Raw genomic sequence first — 23,275 nt, forward strand, 5'->3', positions numbered from 1 at the left:
TCACGGCAGAAATAGGCGCCGTACCCATAATCTAGCCAGGAGCCTCCTACTGGTACTCGTGCGGAGGCGAAACACGTATCGAGTTGGTTAAAGACATATCGTAACAGAATTAACTAATTGTTTAGTATACGTCAATCTAAACAATAGACTTAATAAGAATCACCAATGTAAGTTGAGCTCGAAGCAATATGATCGAACATACGAAATAGTGTTCAGCTTAGGCTAGACATAGCAGTTCTGCGCGGTTACGTTGCATTAAACGCAAACCTTATTAAGTCCTCGCTAACGTATGTCTATTAGATAATAATAATATATCTTTTTAGGAATCGCTGTATCAAACCACATAGAATATTCATTGCGTGTTTATATCTTAATGTAAATGCAAATCAGTTAATTGAATTAACTGTAAGCCTAAAATGGAAGACAAATAAACACTGAGAGTAGGAATTACGCAATGTATAATGAACAAAGACATGTCAACTCAAAGTACTTAACGATCAGAGACGGTTTTAATTAATTGATGTTTTATTAATCTAGTTAATACTGATGAATTTTATAGACAGATTGAGTGACCAATGGTAGAAGTTCTAAGACCATAGAAAAATGAAATTCTAATATGTGGTGCACATTCTCCGTGATACGAAGTATATTGAAACTAACTCCGATAAGGATTAAAAGCAGACCGAAGAAAGAAGATAGACACGAAGGAGCACTCTAAGAGAATTGTTCGAGGTTGATGAATATATTGTATTAATTAACTTTAGTCTAAAAATTACCTCTTGACAAAATAAAACAAATCATAATACTAACTAACATTTAGAAAATAAAGCAAAACTATTACTAACCTTTATAATAAAACTAACTGAATAATAAATACTGTTTAAATTTAAAACAATTTAAATGTGGAGGAAATAAAAGGCTTTTTTATTTATTAAAAGGCATAAAAGGCATTTATTTTCTCAAAATTGATTCCTTTAGAATTCTTTTTGATGTCATATCTAATAACTACTAGATACTACTACCGCTTTGGAAATAAATGGCGCTCTGAGAGAGAAGAAGCGGCGCAAGAAACTCTCCCAGCATTCTTTTTTTGCGCTCTTTTCAATAAAAATATACAATATTGTACAGTCATTTCTATCGCTATAAATTAATCACAATCTTGTCCCAGGCTGTCCGATCATTTAGATATTCAGCAGTGAAGTAATAGGATTTACGACAGAGCCATTTCTTTATAAAACATTTAAATTTATTTATCTTATGTATCTTATGAAGCCTACTAGAATTAGTTAAAAGCAGTCTCTTATTTCTAGTGTTATAATAATGATAAAATCACTATTAAGAGCGATTACTTACTTTAGTGTTTTGTGAAAAAACAATACTATGAACCTATGTTGTCAGTTAATCTGCACGTGAGGTAGTGGGTAGTCTGGGAGGTGAAGACCCGATTTAGAAAAATATACGCAATGAACTGAGAAAAATTTTGAAAGTGTTTAATGCGGATGACGTCTCCTTTTGGTTAGTTACTATATGTACTTGAAGTACCTTCCTAGACCTGCCTTGTTAGAGTCGGTGTCAATAAAGAATGTATGTGTACCTTTTGTTCTTAGTATTGAATATATTAAAGACTGCAATTTCATTCAAATAAATTTTTACATAATAAATTCTTTAAATATACAAGATTATCACATAATATGCCCTTTATATTTAAACTGTCTAACTATTGCGGATTATAAGAGACAGCCCTCTGACAGACGACACTAAGGACAGGTACCTACCCGTTTGTTAGCATTTTTTCATACCCTCAATGTACTCTTAGGGTATGGAAAAATTAGTAACATACACACAAAAGAAAATACAAACGAATGAGAACCTATTTTTTAAAACCGGTAAATTACACGTTTTGAAACCAAAACACAGTGACACAAAGATAGATCTAAATATAATCAGACAATCTACAACATCTCATAGAAGCAACTTTCAAACCAGCTGTCATATCAAGTCTCATTGTGTTCGACATTGTACAGTGTCATTATATCTAGACAGAGCTGTGGATATGAAGTGGAGAGAGATTTTATTGCCAACGTCCAAAACGAAACTTTAACTTGTCTATTGTGCCTAACGGGCTGCATGTTAGACACAATAGACAAGTTAAATTATTACATTTATTTAAATATTATTCCCGGAAAAATTATATTCATAGCGTGGTTGTTGCTTTCCTAATAGAAAAGTTGGTGAACAGCGGCGCATTGGCCGGAGGGAGAAGAACATTTAGCATCTACTGGCATGTAGTTACTGTGCAAATTTAGACTTAATTTAAGAAGTAAACAAAGGAGTAGGTATAACTTCTTGCAATTTTTTATAAATTTTAAGAAATAATAGGTATTTAGTAAGAATCTTGGGTTAATAAGCCGATCTACTCACATTCGTCTTCACTTTTTAAACCTAACTTATTAAAGTGAATTGAATTTAAATTCAAAGACATACCGATGCAATAAGAACTTCCTATAAATTGATGTGCACGTAGTTCCAAAGAACATAATCGACATTCGGCATCTCTCTAATTGTTGCTATACCATTATAATTTCTAAATAAAGCTTCACAACAAAGAGAATAAAAGTAAACAGATACACGTCGCTTACGTCATCACTTTCTATTTATTGTAATCTTTGATTAGATAAGATATTATTGTTTAATACATTGAAGGCTGTACCAGAACTTTTTCGCAGTAGACTTATTAGCACAGAATGCCGTCTCGGTGGGAATTTCAACGTTTGGCGCCAAACAGTACGATACACAGAAACGATTTTCGGGCTAGTGGGACTAAACATCTACTGCCTCACAAATAAATTTGGTGTCAGGTTAAACCTTAGAATGGAGATAGAATAACGATTTAAATATTAATTTCGTTTTTCTTTTTCTTTTTATAATGTTTACACACTTACACAAATTATCTTGCCCCAAACTAGGCATAACCGGTACTACGGGTACAAGACAAAGATATATTTAATACTTACACATACATAAATACATTTTAACATCCATGACACGGAAATCTTTGCAACCCGAGATTCCAACCCGAGACGTCTACCTCAGTGAACAAGGTCACTAACCACTAGGCTATATTGTATGTTCGTCAAAAATAAACCAAAATTATGCAAAATATTTACAAAGAGAGAGTTTGCTTATAATTGGTTTACTCGGACGTATAACGTTTCCCGCGTTTATTTGCAAAGCTGATTCGAAAAACTTCAGAATTATCACTGTATTGACAACGTATTGACAGTGTTGTCAGCGATATAGTCAATGTTCTGCATATTCTTTGTTTATTCTCAGGTTATTTGTAAGGACGTGAATGCCTCAACGTGATGATCGCAATATCAATCAACTAGGGCTCTGTAAGTACGGCTAGATCACATTTCGTTGAGTAAAGACGTCGCTTCATTGTGTGTCTTCTACAGCTATTATCACGGGGTATTCCGAAGAGCTGTTTGATCTGATTCCTGCCGCCAAATTCCACCTTCTCACAACCCGCCATAAATTAGGACATCATCCCCACCATGTGGATGTGTGGCGTTCCTCCACAGTGCGGTTATCAAGGAACTTTCTTCCACGTGCAACTAAGCTATATAAATAGTTTTTTTTGTATGGTGTTTCTAAACTATTTCTTAAACCATTAAACACTAATTCTTGTACGATTTGGAGAACTAGATGTCAGGTTTTAGTCTGTGATAAGCATCATAGATTATAATAGACGGGATAAAGCCATAGACTTACAATAAACTAGCGTATAGACAATCAAAGCGTGCACTAACGGACATACAGCAAGATAGAACAGGTAAGGGAGTCTATTGTAACTGTAACCTATTTTTTTTATGAAATAAGGGACGAGACGAACAGGACGTTCAGCTGATGGTAATTGATACCCCCTGAATTCTTGTAAAAGCCCAAAATATCTTAGCGGCACTACAATTGCGCTCGTCACATTGAGACATAAGATGTTAAATCTTATTTACTAAGTAATGAATGACAAGTCGTAAACAGTCAGCCACGCTTGGAAGTAGCTACTTAGTTTTTTGAATATTAAAATTACTAGCTAGCTGACAAATCAAAACTGGTCACGTATTACCGGGCTGCCAGGTCATCTATACGGTAGTATATTAAGTCTATGGATTAGATAGATGTTAATAAACTTAATCTGTGTTATTAATAAAAGCGAAGTGAAGTTACTCCAAGTTTAAAACTTTTTGTCTTTTTATCTCACCTTTGTCAGTACAGAATAACATGACAGGGAGAAGTAATTTTTAACTACTATTACTTTGAGTAACTTTACACTGTGTTTATTAATAAGACAGATTATAACTAGAAAATTACGCCCCAAAGCTCAGAGTTATAAACACAGCAAATACAGGTAGTTCTATTTATTAGTCCTAGTTATATTAGAGACCGCTGTATACGTGAATTTAGATCAGACATGATATTTTTTTATCCTTATGATTTCTCTAGTATAATGTTGGATAGACAGACGGACATTAGAAACGTTATAATTATAATTTTTCCGATGGAACTCCACCGTCAAAGTGACAGTTTTCCCGCGTCATGCCGGCGCCATACATGAAGGCGCCTGCGCACTACAGTGACCATATGATCTGAGTTTACGGGCATTTTCAATCTTCAATAACAAAACAATGTTGTATAGAACTAATATATAAAATATTTTTTGAAACAGGTGTTCATTAAATACTTTAAAGCTTTTCAAATTCATATACAAATTTTTATTCAAAATAAGATTGAAAATAGTTTATTCAACGTCAAAAACTAGCATCCAGTCGAAAAAGTATGCCTCAGACCTGAGAAGAACGGGCGCAAGATACTCAGCGGTAAACAAAGCTAGTAACTTGTGTTTGTATTTTATATTTCTATCATGAAACATTTACGGCCTTACAAATAAAATTGGCATAAAGTTATTTTTTTATTTTTATTTTTTATTTATTTAATAGGTACACACAACAGAATTACAACAAATACATAATAAAAAAAAATAAACTATCAGCTAAATACAAGATAGGCTGCAACTCCACGAGGGTGTGTACTCAGCATGTTTAGCATAAGTTGATAACTATGCAAATACAACAGAAATAGCGATTTTAAAACTAACTTTAGGTAATGTAGTATTATAAAAGAAAAAGATAGAGAGAATATATATTTGGACAAATAGAAGTGAATAATTATGGTAGTTAAATTAAGATGCTTTTTTAAAAATTTAAACTAATTAAGGAATTTATATAAACTAGATTTCCATTTACAAACAGATGAACTGTGGATGTCAGGTACTTCACTGATTTCGAGTAGTAGTGCATTGTATTGACGACAAATTCTATAGATGGGGTTTTGGAAGGACACGTTATTATTGCAGAACGGAATGATAAAAGGCTGTTCATGTCTTGAAGACCGATTGGGAACTCTTAGATGGATATTCGACAAGAGGGAAGTAGAAATTGTGCCATCCAGTATTTTGTATAAAGTCGTTAGGCCATGCAATTTGCGACGACTCTCGAGGCTCAGTAACTTGAAGTGAGATAGCCTTTCCTCATATGTAGTCAGCTCCCTTTTTAGACCAAACCTAATCGTCAATACGCGAAGAAGACGTCTTTGAATAGACTCAAGCATATCAGTATATGTATTATATTGAGGTGACCAGACAATGGAGGCGTACTCGATTTGGCTCAGGATTAGCGACTTATAGAGTAACAGTAAACTATTTGGTGACTTGAATTCTTTAGTAGCTCTGCATATGAAGCCAGATAGCTTATTACATTTCTTGGCTATTTCTTCATAGTGATATTTAAAAGTTAGTTTCGAGTCAAAAGCAATACCTAGATCCCGTAAAACAAACTTCCGCTCAAGTGGTATATTATCAATTTTATAGTCAAACAAAATTGGGTTTTTAATACGAGTGAAAGATATAATGGAGCATTTTTTTATACTCAAACTCATACTGTTAGCACTACACCAATCGAGTAGAGTATCAAGATCCAATTGTAGATTAATACAATCACTAACAGTTTTAATTCGACTAAAAATTTTAAGGTCATCCGCATAAAGCAGGGAAACATTTCTTAGCCTAGGGATCAGATCATTAATATATATAATAAACATCAATGGGCCGAGATGGGATCCCTGAGGAACGCCGGATATTATAGAGACTCGTCGTGAGTAGAATCCCTTCAGAGCTACTAATTGACTACGATTGGATATATAAGATTTTATCCAACGTAAGAGGCAACCATGCAGACCCATAGTTTCCAATTTACAGGCCAATATTCTATGGTTTACTCTATCAAAAGCCTTTTGGAAGTCAGTATAGATAGAGTCAACTTGACCATGATCGTTGAAAGCTCTACAAATAAAGTCTGTATACTCCATCAAGTTACTGGCGGTTGACCTTCCTTTTAAGAAACCGTGTTGCTTCTGAGTGATATGCGGGATAAAGTGGTGGTATAGGTGGTCGAAAACTAAGGACTCTAATATTTTGGCAAAACTGGATAAGATGCTTATAGGCCTATAATTAGTACAGTCGCTAGGGTCACCCGATTTGTGTATTGGTATGATGTGTGCTTCTTTCCAAGCATGAGGAAAAACACCAGTTTGTATAGATTTGTTAAAAATCAAGTAAAGAGGGTCTATCAGAGCCTCTGAGCAATGCTTAATAAAGTAGGGAGGAATGCCATCTGGCCCAGCTCCTTTGTTAGGATCCAATGCATTGAGTTTCTTTAAAATATCCTCTTTAGATATGTGCACTGAAAATAGAGGATAATTAATAGGCTGACTTGATAAAGAATCGTTCATGTGCCTATCCGGTTCAAAAACTGATGAAAAATACTCGGAGAAGAGTTCGGCTGCGGCTTCACCACCAGTTGCAATTTTGTCACCAAACTTAATGGTCTCGGGGATTGACGGTCCAAGTCTTTTACTTTTAATATAAGAAAAGAATAGTTTAGTTGAATTATTAAGCGACTCTTCCACACTTAAAAGGAATGAGTTATAACAAGCCTTAATCAGAGCCTTTGACCTAGAGCGTAATAACCGAAACACGTCGAAGTCCCTCGGATTATTGGTTTTTTTATATTTTTTATGGATACGATTTTTCTCTTCTATACAGGCTTTCAAAGATTCTGAAAACCAAATAGTATAGTTCAATCGACCTATTCGCTTATATTATTATATATTTTGTGTTTCTTTTTATTGTGTCGTTAAGTATTTCATAAAAATATTTAACACTCAAGTTGACATCACTATGGCTTAAAATACTGTCCCATGTGTTATTATTAAGTTGTAGTATACAACTTTTTGTGTCACATTTACGAAAGTTAGGCACCATAATAGATTTGTTTTGTATATTTTTAATATTAGATTCAATAGACACATCGATCTCAATGGCTGGGTGGTGTCGGTCGGGCACACATAATGGGGAACTCTCAGATAAAGATACGTCTGTCAGATTTGTCATAAAAAGGTCAAGAGTACGATTATTTGAATTGCGAACATAATTATATTGCGACAGGCCACCCACCTCCAGTAGATCAATAAGTAGCGAAGATTTGGTATCGTAGGCTTTACTAGGGCACAGACGAGAAATGGAAATGTTATCGCATGACCATATAATACCAGGCACATTAAAATCACCGAGAATAATAGTTTTAGAATTGTTTAGATTTAAAAGCGTATTACAACAATTATCATAAAAAGTGCGACATTGAGTGACATTCAGATCGGGAGGTAAGTATACAAGGTATATATTTAAGTTAAATCCACGAGGTCCTCGGTTCTCTCGTACTGTTATCCATATATCCTCTAATGAGCTTTCAAGTTCGGGATGTCTAATTGCAAATAGATTTTTCTTAAGTGCTAACAGAACACCCCCACCGGATTGCTTTGACAAACAAGTAGATTCGCGGTCTCTACGAAATACGGTATACCTGTCATCCACAAATTCACTATTAGAGAAAGAGCTATCTAGGTTTGTTTCGCATAAACAGATAATATCATAATTCTCAATTAGGATATTTTTGTACAATTCCGTTAATTTACTTCTTATTCGGTTAACATTCTGATAAAATATTTTCATAAAAAAAACTGATATTTAAAAATCCAAATAACGTAATAAACGTATAACCTTAAAACTAAATATTTATACAAAACAATAAGTAATATATATCACAAAATTAGCTTCTCAAGACTCATGATATCTTTAATGTAAATAGCGGGTGAGGTGTCGTCTTTTCTTATATATACTCGGCCGAATTTAACCCATACGTACTTACATCCCTTATCCTTAGCCAGATGTCGCGCGGCTGCATGCAAGTCCTTACATTGCTTTGAAAGGTGTTCACCCACGAAAATAGGTATTTTATCTCCACTAACTATGTGAACGGAATTTAGGTGATCCATCGGATTACCTCTGTTGTATCTCTTGACGCCTGATATAATTGCATCACGGTGACGTTCAGATGGAAGTGTTACAAGTACATTTCGAGGCCTGTCAGATGAGGGGTTAAGTTTGGCAATTCGACGACACGAGCGTATATCACTGTCCGATATGGGCATTTTATTTGTTCACAAAGCTTCTTAAACAACATGGCTAAGTTCTCATTCCGGCGCTCTGGAATACATTGATCCTCTAAGTTACAGTTCCTTGAAGCTTTTTCGGATTGACAAAGACGATACTTCAACTTAGCCATATCAGATTGTACCTTGGCTTTCTGTGCTTCGAGTTCAGTAATTCTCTTAATAGCCTGATCAAGATTTGTTCTTGTGTCTTTTTGTTCTTTAGATATAAAGTCTGTAGTTTCAGTAAACTCTTGTTTAATTGTTTCCACAACAGCTTTCACTTCAGATTTCACTTTTTCCTGAATTTCAAGGGAGAGTGTAGATCTGATACTATCTAACTTTAAATCAATAAGCTCACTAAATTGTCTCATGTTGATTGTAGCTCTTGAATCAATATTGAGTGGTTCACACCCATTATTCGAATTAATTGATTTAGAAAAAGAGTTATCAAGTGAGTCATTGCTTGAAATTTTGCCATGAGAGGGTTGGGAAGCAGGCAGTGATTGAGCCGAAGCCACTAGAACATTGTTCAGCCTATGTCGCGATCCTACGGGAGTACCATCATTTCTAGTTCTACGAGTAATATTTGCACATGACTCGCAGCGCCACGATCGATTCAGTTCTCTAATATTTGACTTAAAATATGATGACGAGTAATCAATGCATTGGTAGTGATAGCACGCTTTACATGCAACACATTTAAGTAAGTCAGACTGGCTGACAGCTTTCTTACATCCCAAGCAGTTCATAGCTAATTAGCGGTAAACACAGTATCGTAACTTATGACGGAGACGCGGAATGAACGAAGAGAACAGTACAGTTATATTCACAGTTAATAATAAATTTACAAGTACCGTCTTTATTTTTTCCACATTACCTGTTACACTTATTATTTTCACTTTTTTATAATGTATCACAGTGCACGATCCTCAACCGTGCGATAAACAATTTAATAATTGGTATAAATAACAATTTAGATATAGTTTTTTTTTTGTTAATTTAAAGTTATATACCTACTGTCACTGTTCTGCTTACTGTATCGTTAACACGGGAGTTCCACTACAGATTTTGTTTTGCGTTTAAATTGAGTGTCACTGGAAACTACTTGTGGAAAACAATTACTCATAAATTTTGAACACTGCACTACAGAATTATTAATAAGGTAACTTCTACTGATTGCTATTTTTATTGAACAAATTAATTTTTACGGAGAACTCGATTATGATTTTACAGCTGAGCTTTATGATATTACCAAGCATAAACCAAGAATATGTAAAATGTTTACAAATAGGCATTTTGCTTACGATTTTGTTTGTCGATTTTGGTTGTATGGACGTATAACAATTCCCGCGTTTATTTGTAAGGCAGCTTGTCATTCGGAAACTTCAGAATTATCATTGTATTGACAGTGTTTGTCAACGATATTGTAAAAATTTTGCATTTTCTTTGTGGAACATTATAACTTTATACCAAGTTTATTTGTAAGGCCGTTAAAATATTGCAAATATATAAACATTATATTACACTTTAATTTCTGGATATTTTTTATGTGAGGTTCACAAATTTTGGCCTTAAAGTCAGACTTTTCCAATGATACTAATAGTAATAATATGCCATTTACTCCATAACTCGTATTTTACATATCAAATGTTGTTGGTAATATAATGTGGTTTAAATCTAATAATAGTTTAGTTAAAGTGAACAAATCTATCTTTTTGTGGCTGTGGTATGATTCTGGGCGCGTGATTCCATCCGCAGTTGGAGAGCGTGGATTACATCCGTTTAGCCGGCGGACTACGTTAAACAAAGACTTACATACATACATACATATAATCACGCCTCTTTCCCGTAGGGGTAGGCAGAGACCACTTCTTTCCACTTGCTACGATCCTTACATACTTGTTTCGCTTCGTCAACTTTCATTATGCCTTTCAAACATGCTCTTCGGTTTAGGGTACTCTTGACCTGGCCTTTTTGCAAGACGTCCCTGATTTGATCTTGAAACATCCGCATAGGTCTTCCCCTTATAACACTTTCATTCACACTGGCCTTATACACTTTCTTCGTCAATCGTTCTTCATTCATTCTCCCGACATGTCCAAACCATCTCAGCATGCCTTTCTCGATTTTTGCCACAACATCTTCTTTCAGACCACAACGTTTCCTTATCTCACTATTTCTTATCCTGTCAATAATTTTAATTACTATCATACTTCTCAACGCTCTCATCTCAACTCCATTTATTCTGCTTTCATGTTTCTTCTGCCATACCCAACTTTCACTTCCGTACATGAGTGTTGGAACCAACACCCTGACTTATTTATTAGCCTTACTATACACCTTCTGCCTGTTCATAAAGGAGTGAAGACTTACATATACGGACGTATTCGAAATTAAAATTTCGCGCGAAGACCATGTCCATAATAAATACTAATGGAAGGAATAAGAGATAAAACAACACATATTTTTGTATTTTCCATATAATATGTATTATTACTATGTCTAAGTGGTCTCTTCCTTTTTAATTTTCCTTCTCTTAAAATTCGCTAGCATGTTGGCGCGCGGATGACATCCGACACACAATCCAACAATGGATACCAAGCTCACTCCAAGGTGACCACTGTGGGGACACTGGATTACATCCGACTAGAACACGTTTTACTTAGATAAATAGGTCAATAATTGACAACTACTCGCTACTAACTTCAGCCGTACCGTGATCATGATGGAAGAAACAACCTCAATACACAGTAATCTTAAAAAAGCCTTAAATAAAAGTAAAAAACATCGCATTATTAGTGGCCATAGTAAATGAATGATTATCAAGTGAGAATATATTTTTAATTTAATTAACATCTATTAGATATAATTTGCCTTTAGTTCTTGCAATATAATTATTGTTCAACAAAATGCAGTGCAACTTAATTTTATTCAATTAAGACATATTTATGAACTCTGTTTATTAATATTATGCATTTATTATGAATAACAAATATCTTGATTATAAAAGTATTTACCAATCTCTTGTTAGAGTCGTGGTTTTTATAAAAAATGTTTTAATGAAGTATTATTCCATTACATAGTAATTTTGCGATTAGTTCCGACTTATAAGAGTAGTAGGGTTGTAAAGATTAAACAATCGCAATAATCGCATAGTTCAAACAAAAGCTCTTAATTAAGTCTCATTTATAAAGACATAATTTTATATTAAAAACATCCATACCATTTATGTTAAAATATAAAATGTAAGAAACTGTCTGTCCGTCTCCCTATCGCGGTTAAACTAACCTACCGATTGATGAAATTGATACTTATAAGGATATTCGTAATAATGTTTGACGTAAGGCATTATATCTCCAAATTGTTACGTGGTATTAGCCATAAGTATGTTTTGCATAACAAATACCCGATATTTAATAGGTCAAATAGGTGGGTTGCTTTTGACATGTTTTTTCGCCTTTGCCCGTATGTTTTTAGTATTATTTGTTTTATTGTAACACAAATTAAAAACCCTATCATTAAAATATTGATTGCACAAATTTGCTTCAATTATCTTTGAACCGTGCAAATTTATTCGCAAATAAACATGAGTGTTTAATATCTTAAAGGCGACTTACTTACTGCCACTATGTCCGAAACTTCTCACTCTTTTTTGATAAATTCTTGTCTTATAAATGAAATTCTCAATCTGTCAAAAATTCCAAAAAATCTAATTTCTTAATTTCATTCCTATAAATGAAAAAACACAGCGCCGTCTAGGGACGCCCGAAAGAAGTAAAGCTTTATAGTAACACAAAAGCGTGGTAAAGAACTGATAATTGAATAAATAAGAATAACACTAAGGAGTTAAATACTCTGGGTATTAAAAAAATTATAGTTTTAAAATAAATATATTTCGAAACCGTTATTCCATACCGAAAACTGCTTACGTTTTATTGTCTTAAATCTGACGCTCTCGTGTAACGCAAAAAATCTGACGCTTAGGACGGATAAAGAGCCCGCCCACGAACGTCCGTATAAAAGCTTTTCAAAAGTCAGCTATGAAGCAAAGCCTTCTTTAGAATATCAAATTTCTTTCCATGGGTCAGTAAAAAAAGACTTAAATTCAATGATAAAGCATGGTTACACTAGTAATGTCTCACTTAACATGCCCGGCAAGTTTCTAGTACGAATGTCGTTGATACATATGGACATATTGTACAAGTTCCACAATATAAACATATTTTTTAATACATTTTTTCACTTTTTAGAAGTCTTGTTGCGTAAGAAGTTATTGCCTTACATAAATTCAACGCAAGCCGGCCGTAAATCTGAAAATATTGGACTTTTTGAATGAATGTTAAATTGACTTGAATTTATTATAACATTAACATATTCTGTCAAAGATGAAGAAATGGCATATTTTTTGTAAGTTTATGTGGCCGATATAAATAAATTGTTCTAAGTTAGGACCGTGATGTGGCACTTATCGAAAATCAAATTGATTTTCAAGTACAGTTTTCTTTCCAGAAATTATAACTTAAATTTTTCCATTATTCATTACAGTAGATGCATCAATAACAGCATATGTCACATAATATAAGCTCACCAAGCAAATTACTTTTCGACTAATGTTAAACACATTTCACGTTCAAATGTTCCACGTACATAGTGTCGTTAACGTTGTCATGTAGAAGCGTGGAAACCAGATTTGTTATAAAGCATCTAACACACCGCCGGCTTGCGGCGTGAGGTTGCGGTTGCTAATAAAATAAAATTGACTCTTTTCATTACTTTTTTATGACTAAATATCATGAAATAAGACCAATCCTTCTGATCGTAAGTGGTACACATCGACCACTACAATGAAGAGCTGCAATATTACAAAAAAAAAAAAAAAAAAAATTGTGAGCTGTACCGCGATTGCGTTCGCACCACGAAACGTAACATTTTATGAACACGTTGTGTTTTAGCACTAAACGTGTTATCTTCACATGTAATAAACTTAAAAAAAGAATGACTACTAGCCTTGGAGATTTTTCTCACGAGTGTCATTAGCTACTATAAACTTCGCTTAGCTTGAATTTTAAAGTGCCCAAACCGTTAAATTGCTGCGAATAAAAAAGTTTTTATAAAAAATATAAGTAGCAAGTAATTAAAATTTTTAAATTTAAAAGAAAATCAAATTTGTTGTGTGTTTCTTATACAGATTCTTCTGAGACTTTACCTTCAATGCTACCGCAGTCGTAACTACGAGTCTGTCTGTAAGCGACATTAATCTGTATTTATTAATTAATATTAATGAGAAGGCACCGTTAAACTGACATTCCTGACACGACTACTATCATATTGTGTCGTTTCAACGGCATCTTGTCAACGAGTTAGAATCCAAATAGGGCCGATAATAACAAAAAACCCATTAATTATAATGGGATACTATTTACTGTAAATTTAAAATGTCTTAACATACGTTCAATCAGTGGGGGTGCCGGTTGTATCGGACCAATCAGAGTCAAGCCCAAAGGCATTAGATACCAAAAAAGACATAAACACATCGTTCTCGCCGTGTTCGTCAACACCACTAGCGCAGTTTTCACAAAGTTACATAAAAATTTACTAAATCAATATAGTTAAAATGTCGGTTCCATTCGGGACTTTTGAACTTCCTGCGTAATTTTCGCTTTGATTTCATTTACATTAGTCGTGCGGAACCATATTAACTCCTCAAAACAAAAGCTATCAGTGAAAGATCTGTTGAAATCTGTCCAGCAATTACAAACGACACATAAAATTGATAAGTACCTAATTTTTATTTTGATCACAAACAGACACCTCAATGTTATTTACATGTTTACGTAATTTATATAAAACGCGTTTGACACAATTCCAGCCCAGTATTAACTGTTCAATAATTTATTTGGTAATTTGCCTCCCACAGCACAAATTGTATCTAATAATTACTGCAGACAAGAGAGCAAGTTTTATCGGCTATAATGTTGTTAATGATTTTAATAAATAGTCCGTTATAGTACCTACTTTAGATTGTGGTTGACAAACATACTTTAATGTAAACTAATGCATAGCCTAACTTAACTAAATTAGCTTTCACATTTTATGTCTGTGTTGTTCGATAAATATTTTGTTCAGCATTGCAGTTATACTTCTTTTGGCGCGTTTGGGAAAAATTATGAGAGTGAATTTGAAACCTTGCGCGCAGATAAAAATAACAGGATGAACTTAGATCAGTCATATGTCTAGATAGCTGTCAAAATGTCGATAAAAATTGAAGTTGACAGTTAATCCCTATTTCGAGCAATGGCCTGGTACGGGGCAGGGGACGCGAGGTCATGTCAGCCCAGCGATTAATAAATAAGATTGTGAATTGTATGAATGTAACAGTAATTATAAATTGTAAATTTTTTGTTTTTATTCTGCCACTGTTTTTGTATGTTTACAGAGGAGATCAATAAAGGTACGTAATATATCAGTTTTTGTGGTAATTTAAAAATAAACATTCAATTATTCATCAACATTCAGGACTCATGCTACCTCTACACTTCTTTCAGAGGTGTTAGAATGTGTGATTTTAATTTTATTTTAAAAATGCCTTTTTTTCTTTTTCTATATTGTTTCCTGTGCTTACAGTTCTGGTGTTTTGATATATTCGTTTTTATTTTATTAGGTACCTATTCAAAACATTAACAAAGACCGAGACACGTCTAAAATAAATTTTCTCTAAATAAAACTCCAAAATATACCATTTCAGACAAGAAAAGGGGAGAGGAAGATAGCCGTCCACGTGGTGGCCGAACTTTAAGAAAGATATGAAAAGGGCACATATGAAAACATACAATAAGACGAAAAAACTGTCTAAATTTTTGTTTTACTGAAAGTTTAAATCGCCTGCAATTTAGCAGTTGATCAACAGAAATCTATTCGTGTGAACCCCTACTTAACGGTCCGAAGTTAAGTTGTCTGCATTAAACAGTTGTCAACTACATCGGCTACAAGTACATCGTTTGGGTGTCAACATCATTATTCAAAATATTCAAGGGCTCTCAGGAATGCGCGCGTTTCTCACGAATTTACTTTCTATGTGCGTGTTCACATTAAATAAATAAGGAATAAGAATTGATCTCTCGAGAGTTTACGTCGATATTTATAAAAGCAGTGGTGTGGTTTTATGAAACCACGATAACAAGTGAAACTTATTTCACAAAATAACATATATATCAGCATAATAATCAAAAGAAAATAAACAAATTTATATAATAGCACCTCTATGAGTAGACCTTCACGGAAGACACCAAAAAATTCGAGTTATAGAGCTTTCGACTCAGTCAGATTTTTGGACATAAAAAGGTTGAGATTCATTCATATAAATTTTTATTTCTTATAAATCAACATTATTTCAAAACATTCTTTGCTCTTAATAGTGATTTTCATTATTATAACACTAGAAATAAGAGATTACTTGTAACTAATTCTAGTATGCTTCATAAGATAAATGTTTAAAGGGTATATGTATACACTCTTATAATAAAGTCCCAGCCACTGTTCAGGCATAATCTATAAATATAAATTTAAAAGTTTTATTTAAAAATTGGCTCTATCGTAATTCCTTCTACTCCACAGCTGAATATCTCCGTAATCTGACAGCCTGGGGCTAGTCACTAGACTATGATTATTTTATAGCAATGACAGTACATAATTGTATATTTGATTTAAAAGAGCGCAAAAAAAAGAATGCTGGGAGAGTTTCTTGCGCCGCTTCTTCTCTCTCACCGCCATTTGTTTTCGCAGCGGTAGTAGTGTCTAGTATATTAGAAATGACATCAAAAGGAATCCTAATGGAATGAATTTTGCGAAAATAAATGCCTTTTATGCCCTTAAAAAAATTAAACACGTGTTAACGTGAGTCATAAATTCGTGGTAATTCTATTCATTGTATAATACTCCTAAATTGCTTTCTAAGAAACAATAGTGTACTTACACTGTTGGCGAATTCTTAAAGTCGGTAATTTTTTAAAGTATTTTCCTTAGAACTTATAAAAATAGAGGTCTCTTAAAACTCTTAAATAATCGAGTTGTAAATTGCTATCTTCGAGATACAGAGGTTAAATTAAATTTTTCGAGTTATGGAGGGAAAATATGTACAAAAATGGATCAGACTGGTTATTTCGACTAATAGAGGGTTGAGATTTTAAGCAATGGAAGTTTTGGTGTTTGAAGGGATAGACCAGCGTCGAAGCCTTCAAAAATAGTAAAAAATGAAAACAAAATGGATGGAAAAGATGGATGATTTTTTTTTTGAAAAAGAGAAAAATACAAAAACTTGGTTATTTGAATATTTCACCTAAATTTTGAGGTTATGTGATAAAATTGTAAATACAAAAGTTGTAAATCTTTTTATTACCTACAAATTTGCCATATAATTTTTTTCCATACGACTTGTAGTTTTGCCGGAAATCAAGATAAACCATTTTTTACCCTTAAAAACTCACCTCCTCCCACTTCCCGAACTCGGATCGACCGTAATCTATTTTTCCATTCATTTTTATCATATTCCTCTCCTTTTCTAACGAGGTTCTACTGTATAATATATCTAGTTCGTCTATTATAATATAATTTTATAAAAACGGGGTTCATGGGTTCAAACCCACGCTCTTACAATAATCTACTCGGCAAACTTGACTTGAAAGCAGTAGATAGTTGAAATTAATGATGAAGCGCTTTCTTACTCCGCGCCACCAGCTGTAATGCGACATGCGCGGAAATAGTTTCACTTTATATTTAAATTCTTGCTTAAAATAAAATTATCATTAGTAACAGATACAATTTATGTATTAGTAATGAAATTTAAAGTTAGTGTTAACTGAAAGATCCCGATTTGTTCAAGGACGCTATAAGGACACTCGAGAAGTTAATGGAACACGCACACTCTTGAGTACCCTTGATACAAACTTGACATGCAAACAATATAAAGCTGTGTTCACACTGACGCGAATCCAGCGCAATTTGCTCGCTCGCTTACGCAGAATAGAAGTAATAGAACAGTAGTGTAACTCAGCGGTATCCTTGAAATTTATACCTACAGAAGCTGTGTGTATGTGTGTGTGCGTCGATTCAGGCTCTTTAGTATGAAGTTAATGTACTGTTATACTGTATTGTGCTAAAGGCCTTTCAATATGTCAGCGCGCTCGGGTTCGTCTGTTTTAACGGTTTGCAGTTTCATTATTGTTAGGTACATGTCGTGATATTGTCTTACTATCACTGCTTTGTTTTTGAAGATGTTCTGTTCCGCTATAATAGTTTTATCACAAAAATAAAAACCATTCTACTTAACCTAGATGTCTTCATCGATTTTTCATCATTATAATAATAATAAGCAGCATCACAACACATTTTGATGAACAGCATGTTAATGCTTACATCTACATTACATCAATAATACACAAAATATAAATTATAGTTTATATATTAATAATAATAAGTAAGTGATGCTTGTTTTGCACACCGTAACAAAGCGACGATGTGACGTCATCGACGTCAGGTCTAGAGTGTATAATGTAACCGGGTAGTATGTATATAAAGGCGGTGACTTTGGAATGCTACAAAAGCTAGTTAGCATAGTCGTTATTATGAAATAATTACTAGGCGTAAGTCATTAGGAGTGACGTCATCGTGGGAACGCACAAGCCACAAGATGAATGCAAGGTTATTGAACAGACCTCTTTAATACTTATAATATATATTTATTGACGTGAATGACTAGAATGTCGTCTAAACGTAGAAATACCATATCCATATTAATATTGTAAATGTTTGTATGAACGCGCGTATCTCTGGAGCTACTATTCAGATTTCAATAAAACTGTTCGTATTATGATTAGCTAGGTTCGTGAAGCATTAACTAATGATTTTTGGGAAGTAATTCGGAACAAAGAGAACTATCAAACTACTTATACGTGCGTATTGATTAAATCTAAAAATGGTGTGTGTGTACTTATGTATGCACGCAAGAAGTTATACTTTGGCCTAACAAAGCAAAAATCCTTTAAATTATTTATTCCTCGTGAAAGAACAACATTGTAAAAATCTTGCAATGATGGATTTGACAATTAATTATTAAATTACGAATACGGCTGTACGGGCTTGAACCCTTTGTCTATCCTAATAATGGACGAAGAAACCAAAAAAAAAATAACGAATGTCGCAAACGACAGACAATTTTAGGACCAACCTCACCCTGTTAATTTTGTGTTGTTCTCATAATTTTTTCATAACGCGCCTAAAGAAGTATAAAATATACTCAAAAATGCTTTGGGGGCGTAATATTTTACAATTCTTTTCATTTATTATTTACTCAAAATATCAAACTAAATACCACGAACAACCCTAGAGAGTTTATCTGTGGACGTTATCGGTCGCAATTTCTACATAAGGTCATGTCCACACAAATCGATCAACAGCAAACGGAAAGTCTTTCTTTTTTACTCGCCGTGCCAAACATATTCCTTCTCTGTCGCTCGTGAGCTTTTTTTTCGCCGATTTCGTTATTATATTGTAGACCTGTGTCTTAAAGTTACATTATAATTATAATTAATAAAAATAATGTTTTATTTTAAGTTATACATAAATATGATTGTTGCTCTAAATATATATTTTTGTAAGCCCTATATGTTCCATTCGGTTTAAATATATTAATTTCGAAAATGCGAAATTACTTAAAAAAACAAGTTTTTTTTATTTATTTACTATTTATACTTTGTATAATTATTGTCTCTTAAAAATAATATTGTAGTGCAATCTTCGATTTACAATTTTCTGCATTAAGACGTTGTCGTCATATAAAAATAATAGTTCATAAAAAATCACCTTGATAAATGCCAAAGAAGCGAAACTTACTATTTTTCATCCAAGTAAATTAGTAATCCACCGAACACAAAACTTATAAACACTCCTCTGCACAAACTCAAAACCACCACAAATTAGTTAAAAAACCCTCACAATTGTCTTCAGTACAAAACACAGTCGAAGTTAAAACCGTGGAATTAAAAAATAACGCAACAAAACAAACGCGCGCTATTCGTCCTTTTACGCGCGTTACTGATGAATCACAAACAAGGCAAATAATGGCAATTAAATTCTATAGTATTTTAGGATGTCGTGACTCACGTGGGATTTTCAACCTTATTGACATAGAAAGATGGCTATTAATTGTGCAAATCTTATTTATGAATTGATTAGAGCTGTGAGTCAATTTGTGGAAGTATATGGCCTTCTTGGTTATAGTAATTCTGAATTCGAAATTCGAACAATGATGCGTCAATATCTGCTAGTACAATACGGAGTCTCAGACCCACACCGAGGGATGTTTACGAAATTCGAAATACTATTCATGAAACGTTAACTTTACAGTATTTAAGGATAACAAACGTTGGATTTTGAACTCTATTAACAGGCTATTATTTTTGCAAATTTTACTCACAAGTTTGATTATAATTGAGAGTAAATTTGTAGAAGTCTTAAACTTTCTTGGTATGTTTGCAATCTTTGACAAAATTTTCATCCACTTCAAAGACTCGATAACAATAGTTCCTAACTTTAGCAAGGGCCAAGCATGTAAGCAAGCAAGGATCGAAACAGTAATAAAAAAATCGACATACATACGATATCAGAAAAAATAGAGTCTTAAGGCGCGGAGTGACTTGGATTGTAAACGCTACAACCAATAGTACAATATTTGTGTTGATCAAGTGGCTACGCTACAAATGGGCATTTATTTAACTGGTTTTCTTTTATGTATTTAAAATAAACATATTGAATTGAATAATTGTTCGGTTTAAGTTTTAGAAAAACACTAATTCTATTAAATTATTTAAAAAAAGAATGTTGTTATCGCTGAAAATTCAGAAATTTTAAACTCCAAAGTTTATTTTTGTGAAGCAACTTACAATTTTTATTGGACATTTCAAATTATATATATAAACATTCAATTCGGTTAAAATTGTTCTTTAAGTCCTTCTTTTTGTAATGTATATTTTGCGTAGGAATATCTTCATTGCGTTTTATAGTAAACGACTCTCTAAGAAAACAATTTTTGTGGATATTGAGGTATGACTGCGCCTTAAGTAAGATTAGAGTATTTTTGACGCTGCTGTGAAAGTAATAAAAATTCGTTTAAACCTAATGTTAAATTATTAAAAAAAAATACAGGGCTATAGACTTATAGAACTATTCATATTAAAAGATCTTTTCTGCCTTATAGTTCTTCTTGCTGTTAATCCGTGTGTTTTTAGTATCTTAAACTAAAACTGGTTGAAATCGAAATTCGAACGCCAAATACGATAAAAATCAAACTCTCAGACCAACACTGACAATTGTTCACGAAATTCTTAATTCGGTGTAGGTATGTAACATTAGCTTTATAGTATTTAAATTAATTTATAGTATTTTTTAAAGTGAAACTTTTATTACATCGTCCCAAACTTTTTCGTCTGTGTGTTACATGTCGCATGACGGTGGGGCGGCGCCTATAGTTTGCAGCAGCTAACCGTGTAGTGTATAGACTATTTTTGTTTATTGATTAAAACATAATATATTATATACAATTTCGATACATGTGCTTATATTAGTAATTATGTGGAAAGAATTTTCACTTTCGTAGTGGTTTCTTTAATACGATTTTTTTCATTAATATAATCCGAAGGCTTTTTACATAATTTAATCAGTAGCTAGCTGATTGCGTGACAATAGCGGTTCCATTAATTAGTACACCTACACATCGACATTGAATTTGAATGAATTTCCTCGTACTCATTGACCTTTACCCAATGATATTATAGATTCATAACAAACAATTTGTTGCGGGCGCGCATCGTGTGGTTAAATAACATCCTACGTGCGATTGATTTTGAGTGAGTATATATTGTTTATACACTAACTACATACACGACTTTTCTGTCCCAATAAACTTATCGACGGTAACTCACCTTATCCGTGCACGCTGTCTGTCAATGGGACGACTAAGCTTACCAGCGTTATAAAGTTTGTATGGAAATTGCAATTCACACGTCCCAATATAAAGCGATAAGAATGACTTATCGGGTATATTGGGACAGCTTCGGATTATTGACAGCTAATTACTGACAGTAGAAGGTAGTAATTTATCTCTATCTGTAGATAGTAAATTGGGAACGACCGTAAGAGCGCTTTCGCACTACGTGTGATCCGAATCCGATCCGTACCCGTGAAAAATGGTCCGGTGTAGTCATAGAACTATTTCTAACGGTCGACGGAAAGAAATCGGTTGACGGAAGCCGAATCTAGTGCGTAAACTACGATAGAAATAGTTCTAAGACTACTTTGGACCGTGCTTTCACGGGTACGGATCGGATTCGGATCGGACGTAGTGCGAAAGCGCTCTAAGGGCTATATTTCTCCGAGACACCACTGTGGCACAACCAGTTTCACCACCGTCCGAGCTGGTCACGCCACCAAATTTGTTTGCGCAACACCAAATTGCATGTGGGAAACATTCTTTTATAATTTATTACATAATCATCATCATTTCAGCCAGAAGACGTCCTGCTGGACAGCTGGACAAAGGCCTCCCCCAAGGATCGTCATGACGATCTCTACGCTGCCCTCATCCAACCAACTCCAGCGATCTTGACCAGATCGTCTACCACAACATCTTACGTGGTCGCCATTCGAGGACTTTATTGCCCCAACGGCCATCTCTCCGTCGAGCTATGTGCCCTGTCCACTGCCACTTCAGTTTCGCAATCATTTGGGTTATGTCAGTTACTACTTTAACTAATTAATTTGTTTAATATTAGATAATTAATACGTCTAAATACACTGAGACAGCTGCTGTGAACACTTCAAAAAAGCTAGCCTCCAGTTAGCTTCTATTTTCAGCAACCCACTCCAACAAAGTGACTGATGTATTACGATTGTAAGACTACGTGGTAAGTGTTCCCGATTGAGAATACGATGAAGCTTCATGTGAAGAAAGAAAAAGAGATATCAAGAATCTCGTATAGTTAATTCATCAAAATCGATAAAGCTGATTTCGAAATACGCGAGATATTCCTACATACAAATTATGTTATATATATATTAATATGCCTACAAACATGTTGGGGCAAAATTGATTTAAAGATATCTTAAAAGATATATAAATATATAAAATAACTTATATTATTTACCATCGTATACCCCATTTAGGGGCTAACTCAACATGCAATTATTAATACTTTAAATTACAAGTACTTAATAACAAAATTAAAAAAAGACAATCCAAAAATATAAAAAAAAAACAGATGAAACATTAGAAATTAAGAAAATAAAGCAACTATTATCAAAAACAAAGACATAAATCGTATTATGTAATTATATGTTTTTAAATTTTGCGCTTGAAAATCGATGCAGAGTTCAAAAATTGTCTAAATGTAGCTATTTTAAATATTTTGCTATAAACCATTACAAATATTAATAATTTACAAAATGAATGCGAGGAGTTGTTCGATGTATTTTTAATAATATTAATAAAACATGATGCTGGATATATTAATAGTCAATTAACTTATTCTATAGTTAGATGGAAAATTAAATAGACTGAAAAAAATTAACACCATTGAAATGGATTTCAATATAAATTTGCACAGTTTTACAGATTCCG

The 23,275-nt window shown here is 33.5% G+C and overlaps 1 protein-coding gene across 2 annotated transcripts in view; it reads right to left on the reverse strand.

Moving 5' to 3' along the window:
- Positions 1 to 23,275, reverse strand: part of LOC126976108 (uncharacterized) — a 130,644-nt gene that overhangs the window by 39,943 nt on the left and 67,426 nt on the right. The window contains exon 1 of one of the 2 annotated variants that reach the window (XM_050824297.1): positions 19,495 to 19,645. The exons of the other annotated variant lie outside the window; for it this stretch is intronic. Coding sequence (XP_050680254.1) covers positions 19,495 to 19,504 — 10 coding nt within the window. The 5' untranslated portion in view covers positions 19,505 to 19,645. Of the gene's footprint in view, positions 1 to 19,494; positions 19,646 to 23,275 lie in introns of those variants that run through there. 2 annotated transcript variants of the gene reach the window in all.

Source organism: Leptidea sinapis, chromosome 39 (assembly GCF_905404315.1).
Source record: "Leptidea sinapis chromosome 39, ilLepSina1.1, whole genome shotgun sequence".
Lineage (NCBI taxonomy): Eukaryota > Metazoa > Arthropoda > Insecta > Lepidoptera > Pieridae > Leptidea > Leptidea sinapis.